The following is a 15194-nucleotide window of genomic DNA, read 5'->3' as shown; positions in this document are numbered from 1 at the left end:
TAAAGCAGTGAATCGTGAAAGTCGCCTTTTTCCTAATGATTATACTAGTGGCTCATGTAGAACAAAATTGTCTGTAAGCTTCTCGATATTGAATTGGACCAATGTTCTGGGGCAGGCGAAAATAAAAATGCAATCAGAAAACCCCCGCCTTAGAGGAGAAATACTTCAGCAAAATGATAAACACCTAATAATCCTAAATTTTTCTGTTTCCTGTTTTGCTGAAACTCAAAAAAGAAGACCTTGCAAAATAACTATTTCCTGGCACAAAGCTGGATATGCACGAGTGGGACATAAGTTAGTCTAAACAGTTGAAAATGACTTTTTGTGCATAATGTTTCTTTTGTTCAGGTGTTCCGGCAGCAGGTGCGTGGAACAGTATTAATACAACCTAAAAGAAAAATTTCCCACCAGACGTAGAAACCAAGGGGTTTCCTAGGGCCTTGAGAGACAAAGAAATGTATGTAAAGAATATTCCCCAGTAACTATAACTAACAAGTGAGTATGCTATACAGTGACTGTTATTTAATACGAAGAACAATTTAGTGGCTACCTAATGTGACATGCGAGTAGACTTCCTATCCTCTAGGATTTTGACGACGTAACGCATTCTAAACATTTATAGCACAAAATATAAAGAATACAAGTGAAATAAGGCTCCTTGAAGGAAACCTGCTTAGAAAATTTCGGAAGGAATGAGATCCCTGAGCACGATGGAAAGGTCAGGTATAATACTTACGAAATTTCTACGGCTTTCCTGCAATCTGATTGGCTGTATTTCCCATGGCATAGTATGAATCATGTCATCCGATTCTGTTCTGATCTGATCTTCTGGGGTCTCGTTGATAGTGCTACGCGTGGTTGTTTATCGCTAAGGACACTTCACTGGCTTGGTTTGTATTCTCTCCTTCCTTCACACGCGCCATATGTGATCAATGCGTTTGTCGATTAATTGCGTTTGATGTAATACTACAAAATAAATGAACGATAAAGCTCTTACTCGTAGGTCTAAGATAACAGCAAAATTTTTGCCCATTTCCCGTATTTTTCATGTAGCGTATTCGTCATTGTTCCTATGGCGGTTTTGAAAAGTACAACACAACTCGAAAAAAATACGTGTTACACAATCGAACAAGGTGCACATATGTTGCAACATATTGTGCGCCATATGTGATCGACGTACAGATTAACGTCAAATAGATATCACTTTCGATAAAATACCTGAAAACATCCTTTCAATGTTAGAATAAAACTGGAAAGACGAACTTTTCGCAATGAATAATCTGGTTTATTTCACCATGGCTCTTAAGCTAAAGCATCAGTTTTATTGCCTTTTAATCATCTAAAATCGCTCACATAACGGAAAATAGCGGAAACACCATTTTTATACCCTGTCTTCATTCTGATTTAATGCCCAGTGCGAATGCAAATTATCACCTAATAGGAAGCATCAGTGCCAGCAAATCAGAATCAGAAATTAACAGAAGCCTGTATATAACGCTTTTATTTTCTTTCGCAGACTTTAAAAGCCTCCGTCTCCTTAAACGATTTCTCAGCATGCAGTGGAGTGTGTTAGCTATTAAATTTAACGGGGGCATTTAATCAAGGTGTCTTCCTTTAGCGCATATTTAGGCAAATTCTGCGAGAAATCTTGGGAACAACATTCTGCTCCATAGCGAAAAACCAAAGGTGCGTTATGTGTTCACCTCTGTTCTTGCTTTATGATTTGACGTATGATTTATAAAGGAAAATTTTTTCCCCAAGATAACGAAGAGAAGTGTCTAACGATTATCCCTCATGTAAGCGGTTCGCGAAGTTTTATAAGGAAATGAAGTAAAAGTTGGCTCGCCCCGGGTGACTCGGGTGGGCGAGTGACCCTTCTATCTGGAACAACTTTTCTCCATAAACAGGGCCTTAATTAGAATAATTGCTTCAGAATCTCCTCCTTTCCTCTTGTGTAGTTTAGTACCAAGGGATGTGCCGCAAGGGCTTTAGATTCAGTATCTTATAGAGTGATAAAAATTTATTCGCAACTTGGTTTCTAAAATAGCTAACTAAAACTTTTTATAACTGTTCTTTTTAAGCAGAGATTTTGGCTTCATAGGAGAAGGTGAACTGTTTGTGGGAAAACGTGCACACAAAAGAAAAGGCAATGGAAGAACTTGGGCCTCATGGGCACAGATCTTACTTACTTTATGGCGCCACTATGTTCGTCATTTTAACCCTTGGCCTCATTGGGAACTTCCTCACCCTTATTGTTCTTTTCCACCCGCAACATCGGACCAAGAGCATGACTCCGCTTATGGTAAACCTATGTGTTGCAGACCTACTGGTGTGTTTGTTTGGGTACACTGTGGCAGTGAACTACAACACGGCAGATTTTGCAAACACTGGCAGTGCCCCTGCCCTTTGCTACTGGCTTGCCTTTATCAACGCCGCCACAGGCCTGGCCTCCATCGGTACCTTGGCTGTCATGGCAATCATAACATACTTGGGTATCTCTAGAAATGAGATCGCTCAGCAGAACAGGATGACAGGAAAGGCAGAGATGCTGTTGCTTACTGGTAAGATATCCCTATTTGTTCTACGATTGAGAAAAAAAAAACCCAAAGAAAGCTTCTTTCCAACATAACACTGACATTCTATAGCTGAAAAAAGCGTTCCTCTTGATTCAACTGCCAAAATGTTTTCATCACCGAGCAGTTACTTTGCTACCCGAAAGGGATAATTTCAGTTGTTTGGTTTTTAACTCTGCGCCTCGTGAGTCCACAGCACTTTGACCACTACGATGAAGGAAATCGGTGTTGATAAGGGTACAGACCACGCTAAACCACCATTGATTTGTTAAACGCTCTTCGCTCTTCTGGCTGGCAGTTCATTTAGTTTCCGGCGCTTTGACTAGTTTATCGTACTTCTCGATTGGTTTCATGAGAATCAGCGACTTGATCACAAAGTAAGATTAAATTCATATTTCTCTCTGACAGACTTCACTCACATTTATATCATAAATGCAATAAACCACACTTTCTATCGGTTAACCGCGTAAAACACTACGCAGGATGTTGGGGAAACACGAGAAAAGTCTGTAAACCACGAGGCGACTTTTCGTATTCTCCCAGCTTCCCGCGTGGTTTATTAGCCCATAAATCGATAGAAAGTGTGTTTTGTTGCTTAAATTATAACCACTTTATCATTATCAAATAAATACAGCGTCCGGGTCTTGGGGTGCAAAAAGCGTGCATGTTGCAAACTGTCTTCCTGATTTTTATTGTCGATAACAGGAGACCGTGTTGTCTCGGTCAAAATGATTATGGTGACCTCTAATATCGGTGTTTCCTCAGTTCTGATCGGAACGAACAGAATAGTTATAATTTCTAGGCTTGCCTTATCTACCACCAGGAATCTGGTTGTACGCGATTGTGTTGACGATTCCTCCGGCTATGGGCTGGAACAAATTTATTCCTATTCCTTCACGAGTAAGCTGCCATCCTGATTGGTATTCCCAGGACCTCAGCTCCAGGTCTTACATCATATATCTGGTAACGTTTGGCTTCTTTATCCCTTTGGTGATCATACTTGGGAGCTACGGAGGGATATACAGGTATTAGTGCGGAATGATAACAAAACGCGGGGGAGTTAAACTTGACTGCGTTTCCAGTTGAATGGCAATATAATTCAAACGCGACTTGATCTTGATGATTGACCGTTGATACATGCAATCTCTTGAAATTCTATCCTCTTGAAAATCCTTGAAAATCGTCTCTTGAAATCCTATCCTCAACAATGGTCAACAGGCGAATCTTTCCAAACAAGACACGGTCGCAAAGCAAAACTTTCCGAATGAAGTACGAAGTGTCGAGAGTAAAATAAGGAGACAAACGATTCAGCGAGCTTTACGTGACTCGGTCGTTCTAACCTATCAGAGTGATTTGCGCACGGAGCAGTTTATGTGTGTCTTAGAACTTAAAGCTCTCACTGGTCAACCAGTTCGTTAGCACTTTATATAAGCATAAGTGTTTTTGACTGATAGCAATTTAAGATAAGAGGCAGTGAATTCAACGAGTTTTCTTTTTTCTCAGAAAAGCACAGGATTATCTTCTTCCGCTAAAGTGTTACTGGCCGATGTAGCTGCCAATGTTTACATAAGACAATTGAATTTCTATTACTCCGCCAAAACCTTTAACTGTTCCCACGGTTTAGTTGCCCACCTCATGACCGTTTCATGGTACATTTTTTGAGTTGAGTGGTTCACAGAAACTTGGATTTTGTGTAGAGGAGCTTTCCTTTTTGGGATGACCTCGTACCTTCCTTGCGTCTGAATACACATGTAGGTAGGTATATATGTACAGAAGTAATTTTTTTGACGACTAAGCTGCATGTTGAGAGAAAGTAGATGAACTGTCTGCCATTTGAGTCTCAAAACAGCTAAGAAACATCTGATCGTACGACAAAAACAAACGAGAGTCTTCTCTGATTGTACTAAGGCTATTGACGGTGGATCAACGTAGTTGAGATAATCTCTTGCAGAGCCAATTAGAAATAAATTAAATACCATTTTATCTTTAGTTTTGACTTCTGACCAAATTCTTTGCATGATCTGTAAATAATTAACTGTGCAGATTACTTCCGATCCTGCGCATGACCGCGTCCTCTCCGTCATCGGTATCCGTCGATCTACTTTTTACTAATACAATACACAATACCCCTAAAACAGTAATCCCGAATATTGAATCACGCAAGTTTTCAAGACGATTTCTTATGAGGAAGGGGACGGAAATATTATTTCAACAAAAAGGATTCTGAATTAAGGCGTATCATTCCAATTGTAACTTTTTAGGGGTGAATTTAAATATGACAAAAATACTTTCAACCCTTTCCCTTTTTTTATTGCCAACATCTACTTGCGCGAAGAGCCTATAGTGAGTACTGTAAGCGCTTTTGGTCTTGCGGATAGGATTCCATGAGATGTGTGACGCGATCACAAGCAATAATGGTTAATCAACAAGATGGACTCGCGAGTAAAACTGTACTGTATATTTACCTGGAAAACACAGTCAAAGAAACTTAACTCCTCTGCTCTCTCTGAGATGATATGAAAGTTTTATGGCTTCTTTAGAAGAGCTGGTATGTCTGTGCCAATGAAGAGAAATAACTACCACGGATACTTATCATTTTCAAACCGAGGAAAGCCAACATACACACCTTCCCAGGAGATGCTTTTTAACAATTGTCCAATTTTGATTGACCATGAATTTGATTGAAGTTCATTTAGGAAAGAGCAATTCGTCACTTATTATCCCCTTAGTGGGCCAGAAATATGATTTATTCCATCTAAGATATTCGTATATACACGTGTGTTTGTTTTTGGAGACTTGTCAGTCGCAGTTTTTGGGAGGAAATTTCAAAAGAGAGCGCCAGTTGCATCGCTCTTTGTTCACATTGATGATGATATGATAAAGCTGCCGCAGTCATTATTTAAAGAATTTCTCTAAAAAAAATAAATTTTTTTGTCTCAGTCCTTAATTCCTTTACAGGAACCAAAGTATCACCGAACGCATGCAAACGTCAGGATGTCATAAAAATTGTCATAATTGTGTCAATAACAAAATGCGAGAAAGTCAGGGAAAAAAATGTGAAGCAAGAGCACTTATTCTTCTTTCTGATACTGAATAATAGTCATTGGATTGTTTGTCTTCAATTAGGACAGCTCAAGCTGCTCACATTTAAAGATGTTGTCTTAATTTTGATTTGCTAAAGTTGGCTGAGTTTTAATGGCTGATCGATGGTGGCTTAAAGAGCTTAAAATTATATCAGCTACTTTTTGCGATTTGGCTTGTCGCATTGAAAGTGTTTGCAATCGGACAGTTTGGACTTGAAACAGCCAATTAAGTCACAAAGAAGGGCTGTTTAGAATCCTCATATTCGAGCATTTTGCTAATGACGCAATTAAACGTGTAATGTCGATTAACCGAGTCTCCGTAATTGGTAGGTGCATTCGAAACAGCTCTGTGCCCGGGGCAAATGAAGATGCTAGGGTGCGGCAAATACGGTCTAGGAATAAAACCGTCCGCCTGGTGATTTCCATGACTTTGGCATATTTTGTAAGCTGGTCTCCGTACTGCATTGTCAGCCTGATCGGTACCGCAATCGGCCACGAAAGTGTCTCCCCTTCTTTGTCTCTGGTTCCTGAAATAATGGCAAAGGCTTCTGTGGTCTACAACCCGATCCTGTACGTGCTGCTTAACGCAAAGTTCCGAGTCACTCTGATACAGTTCTTTAGCTGGAGTCGTGTCGGTAATGTCATTTCTGAGAGCTCCAATGCTGATGAAAACACCACAGGGGTAATGGAAATACAAACAAACTCGCTACGCCATCGAGACATATAAAGTATGATACTACATCTGAGTAAATCAGACCAATACAATCACGGGTCAGACTGATTTTCTTCGTGAGCTCGTAGATTTCACTTTAAAACATTAATTTTTTCCACTACACGGTAGGTAGTAAAGTTGAGGTTCAGTAGTATAAACATTTATCGTCAATTACTATTTTCTGCCGCGCGTCTGACACTGAGATGGTCGCTCATAATACGCTCAAATAGGATCGATCTAAATATGCGAAGCAAAACAATTTATTTTGCATTATTTTAGAAAACCGAGATGGTTCTAACTGCTTTTAGACTAAGACAGATTCATGGGTAAAGTTTGAAAGAAACAGATTTTTTTGAACCGAAATGCACCGGACTGCTTTTGGAGAGAATTCTTGTTTATCTCATTAAATGTGTTAGGTTGGTTCGATTTTTCTGTATTTCATTGAAAGTAAAGCAACGCTTTGGGTTGATCAGGTTTTTTAACCGCAATCAAACTTAATTGATTGAAAAGGCATGGTTAGTCGTTTCCGCAGGCTTACTGAAGTCGACCGAGGGCTTCAGAAGCCACTCGCGACGCTAACTATTAACAAAAAACAAAGTGGTGAGTTACTCGCGCACTTTGGATACCTGAATAGGGATGATGCTTTTATAGGTGCACAAATCGCCGAAACTGAACAAATTACGCCAACTTCCTAAATTTGTGAACGAAAGAAGTTTGGTGATAATTAGTCTCACGGGTTAACACATTTTAACTGGAATTGCGTGGGGAAGTGATACATTGGGAAACTGTTACTGATTCAGCGTCAAGCAGTTGCGTTTGGAGACGGTTGGTCCCAGTTGAAGGCGATCTTAGGTTGTAGATTCGATTTTATTTCTTCCATAAGACTAGTTTTCATAGGGGTATTACTACTCTTAATCATGAGTGTGTGTGAAAACGATTTTTAGTTCTTAGGGGTACTTTTAAGGCTCCCAGTTTGCCGTTGTATGGCGTGTTGTCAATACTTGTGGGATAGAGCAAGACTACATTGTCAATTAAATACAAATTAGTACATGAAGTTCTGAATATTTGATCCCAAAAACTCTGCGAAGCTTCTCTTTATTCTTCACTTCATTGATAAGCGATCATCGAAGTTTGCGAAAGCAAACTTCGGAAGCCGCAAGCGCAAGGGAAAGAGCTATCCTCATTCCCAGAGGAGATAGCGTCGGCAGGAACGAAAACGGGGTCGACGAATGCATTGGAAAGAGTTCCTAACTAGTTCGCTTATGCTAAATACTTTGACACTTAATTTTTGTGCTTTGTTCTTACTCTCTTACTTTTTCTTATCTTAAAAAGTGGAGATATTAAACCCTCATGACCCTCATCCCTTCGCACATGACTTGGTCATTGGCGCTAAACAAAAAATTTCCAAAAAAATAGAGAGCCGAGATTCTTAAAGCACTTTGATAAAATTCTCCAGTAAGACTGACGGATTGCCTTGATTATGAGATCTATTATTAAGATCTCATAATCAAGCCAAGCTTGATTAGCCATTAGCCCATTAGCTCTTTAGCCAGCTTCTAATAATTTATTTTCCAGCCCCCTTCACTTTATAAAATCTTAGCATTGGCTTCAAGGGAATTTAGGGACAAGTATTTAGGGACTATCCACGCAGGTTGGAGTTATGTGAATTATAAACAGATCATGTCAAAAAAGTTGTTCAATTTGAAAACTGTGAACAACAAACATTTAAACGCTAACCTTGTGGTTACCAACGTGCTTCTGAGCACAATCCAAAGACTCCTTTTCAATGCACGAATACAATTGGGACATTTCTTACATTCTGCAATGACTATCAATGTCAGAGGCAGATTGTACAGTTTCCAACGTTAGAAGGAAAATTATCGTAGCAAAAGCATATTCATCACAACCCAAGCATCAATTTACGTTTTACTGAGATGTTGTGCGAACAGAAAGTCGCTCCATGTTTTTAGAGGCAAGCCATTTCTTGCAGTTCGAACGAATCGAGTAGTAAGCAGGAAAACAGAGGACCACCACCAAACAATACAGTTAACTCTCTCGCAGTAGAAATAATTCTATGAAACCAGCGAGTTTGTTTGTATCACTTAAAAACTCAAATTACTGCGTCAAACTTACTTTTAAACATGAACATCGCTGACTCAACCTCATTTACATTTCAATTTTCGGAAAGACCATCAGATCAAACCTTAGGGTCAATTAAACCACGCATCTTCGACAACAGCGCGAATCTTTCAAATGAATCAATAATAAACCCTGCGGTAGTTAACTGAAGAGTAAATGATAGAAGCTCGTTAGCTCAATGACGAATTCCAAATAATTTTACGACAGTCATTTAATTTTTTGCCCGCATCAAAACGATGAGTTATGAACTGAAAATCATATCAAATGACGATTGACGATAAAAAATTGAATCTTCGTGGGCCTCAGCTTAACAAAAAACTCAGTTAAGACTCAACTTACCTCCTAGCCTTTTCCCGTCTTTTCTCGGCTCCTTTGTAGTTCCCTTTCTCTCTGTTGCGATCTGTTTTCTAGAGCTCTTCGTCTTTCCCCCTCACGTTGCTCCTAGTCAGAGTTTCACCTTTTTACCCAAGTTCTTTCTGGTTTTTTTCTCCTTCCTCTTCCTCGTGTTTCTGTCTAATTTGTCGAGTCCTTTCTCACTCACTTGCGCGTCGTTCGCAACTCGCTCTAGCTTTGGTTGAAGTCAAATAGTTGTTTTAGTACAAATGCTCTGGTGCTTTGAAATTCTGTTATAAGTTCGATAAATAAAAAAGCTTTGCGCTTATTTTGCTTCAATTGTGTGGATTACTCACATCAAGATAAACAGGCATTTTCATCAGGTTTATTTAATTCATTCAGCAAAAACTTTATGTCTTACTTTTGGACCTAGTTATAGTGACATCGCTCGACCTTATACACTAAATAAGGATGCGTCCCTTTGGGAGGATCCGGATTAGGATTTGTGATCCAAGATCACACAGATCACGCTGCATCAAAGTAACGGAGCTTTAGTTCATCAGATCAGTTACCATGACAGCAGGCGCGAAATTGTAGAGCGCGTCAGCGGAATCGCACGCTGAATTTAAAACGGAAACAAGATGGCCGTCGAGTAAAGAGCAGCTGTTGTTTCGTTAACAGAGGAACTATCCTATGATTCAATACTAAAAGAAGCAAGAAGTTGTGACGATGAAGAATTTCTGTTATTTCTTTCGATAAGGGAGAGGCAGAGCCATGTCCGCATTGAGAAATATTTCCACCGTATTAAACCACTCTACAGTGTTTCAGATTGTTTAAGTCATTTTCGGATGTCAAGAACTACAGTCGGCTGTTTGGAACGCCTGTTAGCTACTTGCCCAGGTCTGCCTCGTGGACAAAGGAATGGGGGGAGACCAAGCATTGACATATAGAAGCAAGTATTGATTACGATATGGATACTTGGGAACCCTGAATGCCTGCAATCAGTGGCCGATCGATTTAACATAACAAAATCGAGCGTATTTCGTGTTTATCGCAGAATTTGTGAAGCGATCGCCAACAATCTTTCCGGTCAATATATGAAGTACCTTTTAGCCTTGGAAATTTAGCACCGCTGGGAAAAATGACTAATTTCATATCTTTCGCCCAAAGGAACGCGTTGGATCAATGATCCAACGTTCCGCCTTCAGATCGAACAGATCAGTGATCCGATAAATCCTTGTCCAGAGTGGATTTAATAAATCACTGATCTTCTCTAATCACTAATCGACTTCATCGAACAGAATGCCGCGACACAGCCAATAGCGCTAAATTTGAATTCTCGTAATTGAAAACACGTGAAACAATAAAGAAAATGGCCAAAAACGGCCCAATGCCTTGTGTGTTTTACTAATTTTTACACAACTCAGCCCACTCAGCGATAAGGTACCCCCTGGCTTTTGTAGAAGAGGTGTTCAGCTTTTATTTAAGACGCTCATCCAAGTCGTTGGTCTTCGATAAGTTTAATCTAATTTATCTTGAAAATGCGGCCGTTTCGCTTAGCATTCGTATGGAATATGAACTGATTAGTATTCAGGTTGATTTTTTTCTCCACAAAAGTACTTCGTGACTTAGGTACCCTCTCGTAAAGTAAGTTTAAGTAAGTTTGATATCTCAACTAAGATTTGGCGGAATTTCGCGTTAATACGAGAGCCACAAGTGTCATAAAAAAGGATCATCCGAGTCTCCGAAAGCTACATCGAAATGTCCTAAAAGCCCTCGAAAGTTGTTCCTTTTGAACTCCGGCACTAACTCGGTCTCTATGCACCTATCAAGGAAACCGTTCCCTGGTTGTAGATCGCAGAAATTAACCTTTCTTTTAAGAATGCTGACAAGGATCATTTCAGGCGTTTACTATACTACAAACTATGGCACTGCGCTTACATGGAGGAAACCACTGAGAGTATCTGGGGAGCATGGAGCGACTTCTTTTTATCTGCTGTCGACGAGTGTATTCCAAGGCGCAGAATGAAGAGAAAAACAAAGGTGCCATAGATGGAAAAAGATCTACTAAACTATGCATGAAAAAGAAAGCGCGGTACAAAAAGGGAAAAAGATCCTCTTGTAGCTAACGCCAAGCCACAAGAGACTCGGGTAATTTCCCGAGTTTCTTAGTGCGCATTCCAAACACCCGTGTGCGGGCAAAGCGTGGTGCAAACGTCAGATTCAGAGTAGTCAAAGTTGTCTTGTTAGTTTCGGACTAAAATGGACCATCTTCTTAAGATTCCTCAAGATAAGACCGGTCCATTACCCTCGTTGCTGGACAAAGGTTTACGGTTCTTTCTGTATCCTGCTGAGGAAACTGAAGAATTTGTAATTCCGCTTGCTTGTATTCGTGAGTTGTTTAGATCGAATTTGGATCTATTTATCGTCGAAGGGTCACCGGTAACAACTCTTTTCATGACGATTAAATTAAGTATTGTAAATTCAACAAGTACGTGAAGAAAGAGTGCAACTCCGCACCAAGACAATATGTAAAAGATAAAAAGTACGAAAAAGTCTCTCTCATACTCGGTAAACTAATATCCCTTCACCTAAATTTTCCAACAATCGCTAGACTGTTCTCTCAAATAACTGTGTTAAGCGTTTGGCTAAAAGCAATCACTATTTCATCGGTGACTCTCGATAGATAGCTAAATAGATAGATATCTTTGTTAAAAATCACATGGCAGCCTAATAAGGCTGAATTGCATGATTATTTACATATGTCTGAGTGAAACGCTTGCTGCGCATTATTGGGTTAACAAACTGACGTTGATTTTTAAGATTATAAGTAATATGGTTCTTCGGTGGCAAAAAATGATGAAGCTTGTGCTCGGTATTAGACATTGTTGGTTTAAAAAATTTATTACATTGCTTGGTACGTCTATCTTTCAATAAGTTCAAGTTAAACAATGAATGGTTGTCGAGATATATTAGGCAAGGCGAGATTATAGATAGGGCGCGTTTTTGAACACGTTTTATGTCGTTACTTATATAATCAGGCAGTGCATGATGGTAAAGAGGAGCACAATATTCGAGTACAGGTCTAATGCAAGTAAGATAGAAACTAATGATATCACGAGCCGGAACTTTGGCGCGTTTAAGCTATTTGAGAAAGAACATCCGCTTATTAGCCTTTTTGAGTACGTCAGAAATATGACAGTTCCATTGTAGGGTGCTGGCTATTGTTACGCCTAACAGTTTAACACTGTTTACACGTTCAAGTTCCTTAGAGTTGACAGTAATTACATCAAACTGGTGTTGCGTTCTTTTAAAGTCAATCAGCAGTTCTTTACACTTATCTGGGTTCAGCTGAGGCTTGTTTGTGATAGACCATTGCTCCACAGCTGTAACAGTGACTAGCATTGCACTTTTCCACGCTTCGAAGCCAGGTGTGTGGAGATCATAGATCATCAGGATGAAGAGCCAGGGTCCAAGTTTGGTGCCTTGAGGCACTCCAAACGGAACGGGTCCCCATTCTGAGAAACAGTCACTTGAAAGCTTTACACGCTGCCGCCTGTCCATAAGGAAGTCACAGAGTGACTGCCAGAGTATTGTGATCCACAAGGTCAAAAGCCTCTCTGTAATCCAGGAGCACCACACGCACCGCAGAACCGGTCCCGTCCGTGGCTTGCGCCCAGGCGGGCACCATTGAAATGAGAGCATGAAGAGTTGAAGATTTTGGGATTGCGCCGATTTGGTTAAGATTAATCAGTTCCAAGACTGCAGGGCCAATACATTAACTAACAACAAACTCCCCTGCTAACTTGGGCAGAGCCGGAGCTAGGGAGATGGATCTGATATGGTTGGCGATGATGGTCACAGGTTTTACTTTCATCAGCGGTGAAACGTCAGTATCCTTCCACGACCGAGGAAGCTTCTGCTCGGCGAATGATGAGTTCAGAATATCGCAAACCGGGGAAGTTAGAAAGCCAGCATATTCCCGAAGGAGCCAGTTGTTGATGCCATCAGGGCCACTGGCGTTTCTGGGATTCAGCTCTAAAAGAACCTTAAAAACCTCTGATGGGCTGATCGTTAAGACTTCAGAGTTGTTCGAAAATGGAGGAAAACACGCAAGCGGGCTATAATCCCGCATTGGCTCAAGAAGAGCCGTATTGATCATATTTGCAGGGTCTAGGTTGGAGGGCAGCGCGATCCCGTCAGGGTGAAGATACGAGCATATGACTTCGCCACCAGTTGCCAGAGCCATACCCGCTATCATCTTGACCTCATTCCACCACTGGCTGGGTTTGGTGGTCTTAAGGTTGGCGACTTTGGTTGCATAGAACTTTCCGCGACACAGCTTCCGCTCACGATTAGTGATGTTACGAAGGTGTCTGAAACGCTTAGTATCACCATGTGCATATGCCTTTTGACGCGACTTAATAGGAGCTTTAAACTCAGCAGACACCCAGGGAGCGTCATTTACGTGAAGTTTAATTGTCTTGAGAGGCATGATGGTGTCTAGGCCAATCTTTACAAGGTCTTGAAAAAGCTGCAACTTGCTTTCGCAGTCGGGCGCAGAATCTAGAACGGACCAATCTATGGAGCCCAGATACCTGCCAAGCTCGCGTTTACGGCTTGGATGAGTATCCCTTCGAGTGAGAGAACGATGATTGCTAGTATTGCGCATGCTCCTCAAATTGGGCTCCAGTAGAACCACGAAATGGGCAGAAAGACCAAATGGAGAAAACGTTTGTACAAGATCTTTGTTTTAAAAATGAGGCCTGTGGGTAATAATTAAATCCAGTGTCTGGTCACCCCTAGGTGGGACACGCACAAGCTGCGTAAGCTTGAATTGCGTTCGTAGCCGATTGATTTGAGACGGTTGAAGTCGCCGGTTAGAGGTATGCCAAACCCAGGATAGCTCGACTGAAAAAGTTATCTGCATTTCGCAAGGGGACATTCCCTGTCTTCAAAAAGGATGTGATGTCATATTCTTAGGGAACGAGAAAAAATTTGACAAGGAATCTAAAGAATCCATTTCGCTTAGAATTCTGAATGTTATTTTAATGAACAAAAATTCACTAAATTGTCCTACAAGGTACTGGTAACTACGTACCAACGTTACGTGATTTCAATAAAAATGCCATAATTGTGCTCTGTCCTGATGAAAAACGCTTTGGAAGAGGTGACAGAACAAGACGTACTCGGGTGTTTCTCACACCAAAGAAGTTTTGACGTTCTGGAGCTGGGTACGTGGAACTGTTCTAGAACGGAGGGAGTAGTATAAAGGCAATAACTCAAGCATGTAGAAGAAAAATGCACAGCTTAGCTGTCTTAGAAACAACAAAAATTTCAATTGAAAACCTCAAACAGTTAAGAAAATACCGAAGGAAAAGGAATTTTGCCTGAACCTTTCTGTCTTTGAAGCGTACTACAAAGCGTGGATCCGAAAGTTTGAGGTTCGATTCCTCATAGGGACTCACAAAATGTATTCTTCGTCAAAACCTCTATGAAGTGACATACACATCTTCCTTCATCTTTTTGTCTTGTTGTACTACCGATTTTGACGCGTGAGGGCTGGCACATGAAACCTAAGCTTTCTTTCACGGCGATTTTAAGACAAATAATTCAGCCCATCACCTTCTTTTCAAACTATGAATTTTGGTTATAAAAGTAGGATTCATATTTTCGAGGTTTCTGTGACAGGTCGGTATTTTTGATATCGAAAGTGTAAGTAGGATGTTTTGTTACAAGAGTAAGTGGGCGGCTATTTATGGAGACAATCTGGAACGTTGTCCCATACAAAATGGAATTCGTCTTTATTTAGCAAAGGCTGAGTGATTTGTTCTTGGAAATTTCAAAGAAGTGTCTAGTAAATGATCGTTCTTTTCAGCTTTAATTTCTGTTTCGACAAACTGTCGCATATGAATGGGCAGTCATCGGACATACGTCATAATTTATTTCCGGCTTACAAAAATAGGACAGAATGTTTTTCAGTCTGTTATTTGATAGGGGAAGGGAAATCAATTTAACTTTGCCTATTCTGGGGGGTATTTCAAAATCCATATGTCAATGGATTTAAAGCATTATAAACTTCAAAAAATCCCGTCTGCAACAGAAGTAAAACATTTTAATTGGTCGTAGGTTTTTATCATAGAGACTTATGTCACCTTTAACAATGTGATCACAATTTTTCTGCCACAAAAATATTTGCAAATTAGCTTGTGAATGCGTTGGACTTCGCGCTTATTTTCTTTGAGCGACTTTTTTAATTTTTCATTTAATGTATAGAATTTTTGTCATCTTTTTGTACATTGATAATCAGCTTTATTTAAATCGTTACCTATGCTTCTAGTTTGATCTCTGAAT

At 40.2% G+C, this 15194-nt stretch overlaps 1 protein-coding gene across 4 annotated transcripts; it reads left to right on the top strand.

Annotated features, from left to right (window-relative positions):
• Nucleotides 1-415: 415 nt before the first annotated feature.
• LOC131799612 (pinopsin-like) lies at nucleotides 416-7399 on the top strand. 4 transcript variants are annotated; one of them, XM_066162486.1, is made up of 5 exons: nucleotides 416-495; nucleotides 1517-1686; nucleotides 2102-2561; nucleotides 3397-3598; nucleotides 5987-7399. In XM_066162486.1, the coding sequence occupies exons 3-5, from the start codon at nucleotides 2150-2152 to the stop codon at nucleotides 6381-6383; spliced, it is 1011 nt and encodes a 336-aa protein (XP_066018583.1). In that variant the 5' UTR covers nucleotides 416-495; nucleotides 1517-1686; nucleotides 2102-2149; the 3' UTR covers nucleotides 6384-7399. The 4 variants fall into 4 exon arrangements, with proteins under 4 accessions (XP_066018583.1, XP_058973299.1, XP_066018584.1 ...); XM_059117316.2 differs by having other exon boundaries at nucleotides 2085-2561; XM_066162487.1 differs by lacking the exon at nucleotides 1517-1686 and having other exon boundaries at nucleotides 426-495; nucleotides 2085-2561.
• The last annotated feature ends 7795 nt before the right edge of the window (nucleotides 7400-15194 follow it).

This window comes from Pocillopora verrucosa, chromosome 2 (genome assembly GCF_036669915.1).
Source record: "Pocillopora verrucosa isolate sample1 chromosome 2, ASM3666991v2, whole genome shotgun sequence".
Classification (NCBI taxonomy): Eukaryota; Metazoa; Cnidaria; class Anthozoa; order Scleractinia; family Pocilloporidae; genus Pocillopora; species Pocillopora verrucosa.
This window is presented reverse-complemented; position numbering and strand designations above follow the sequence as displayed.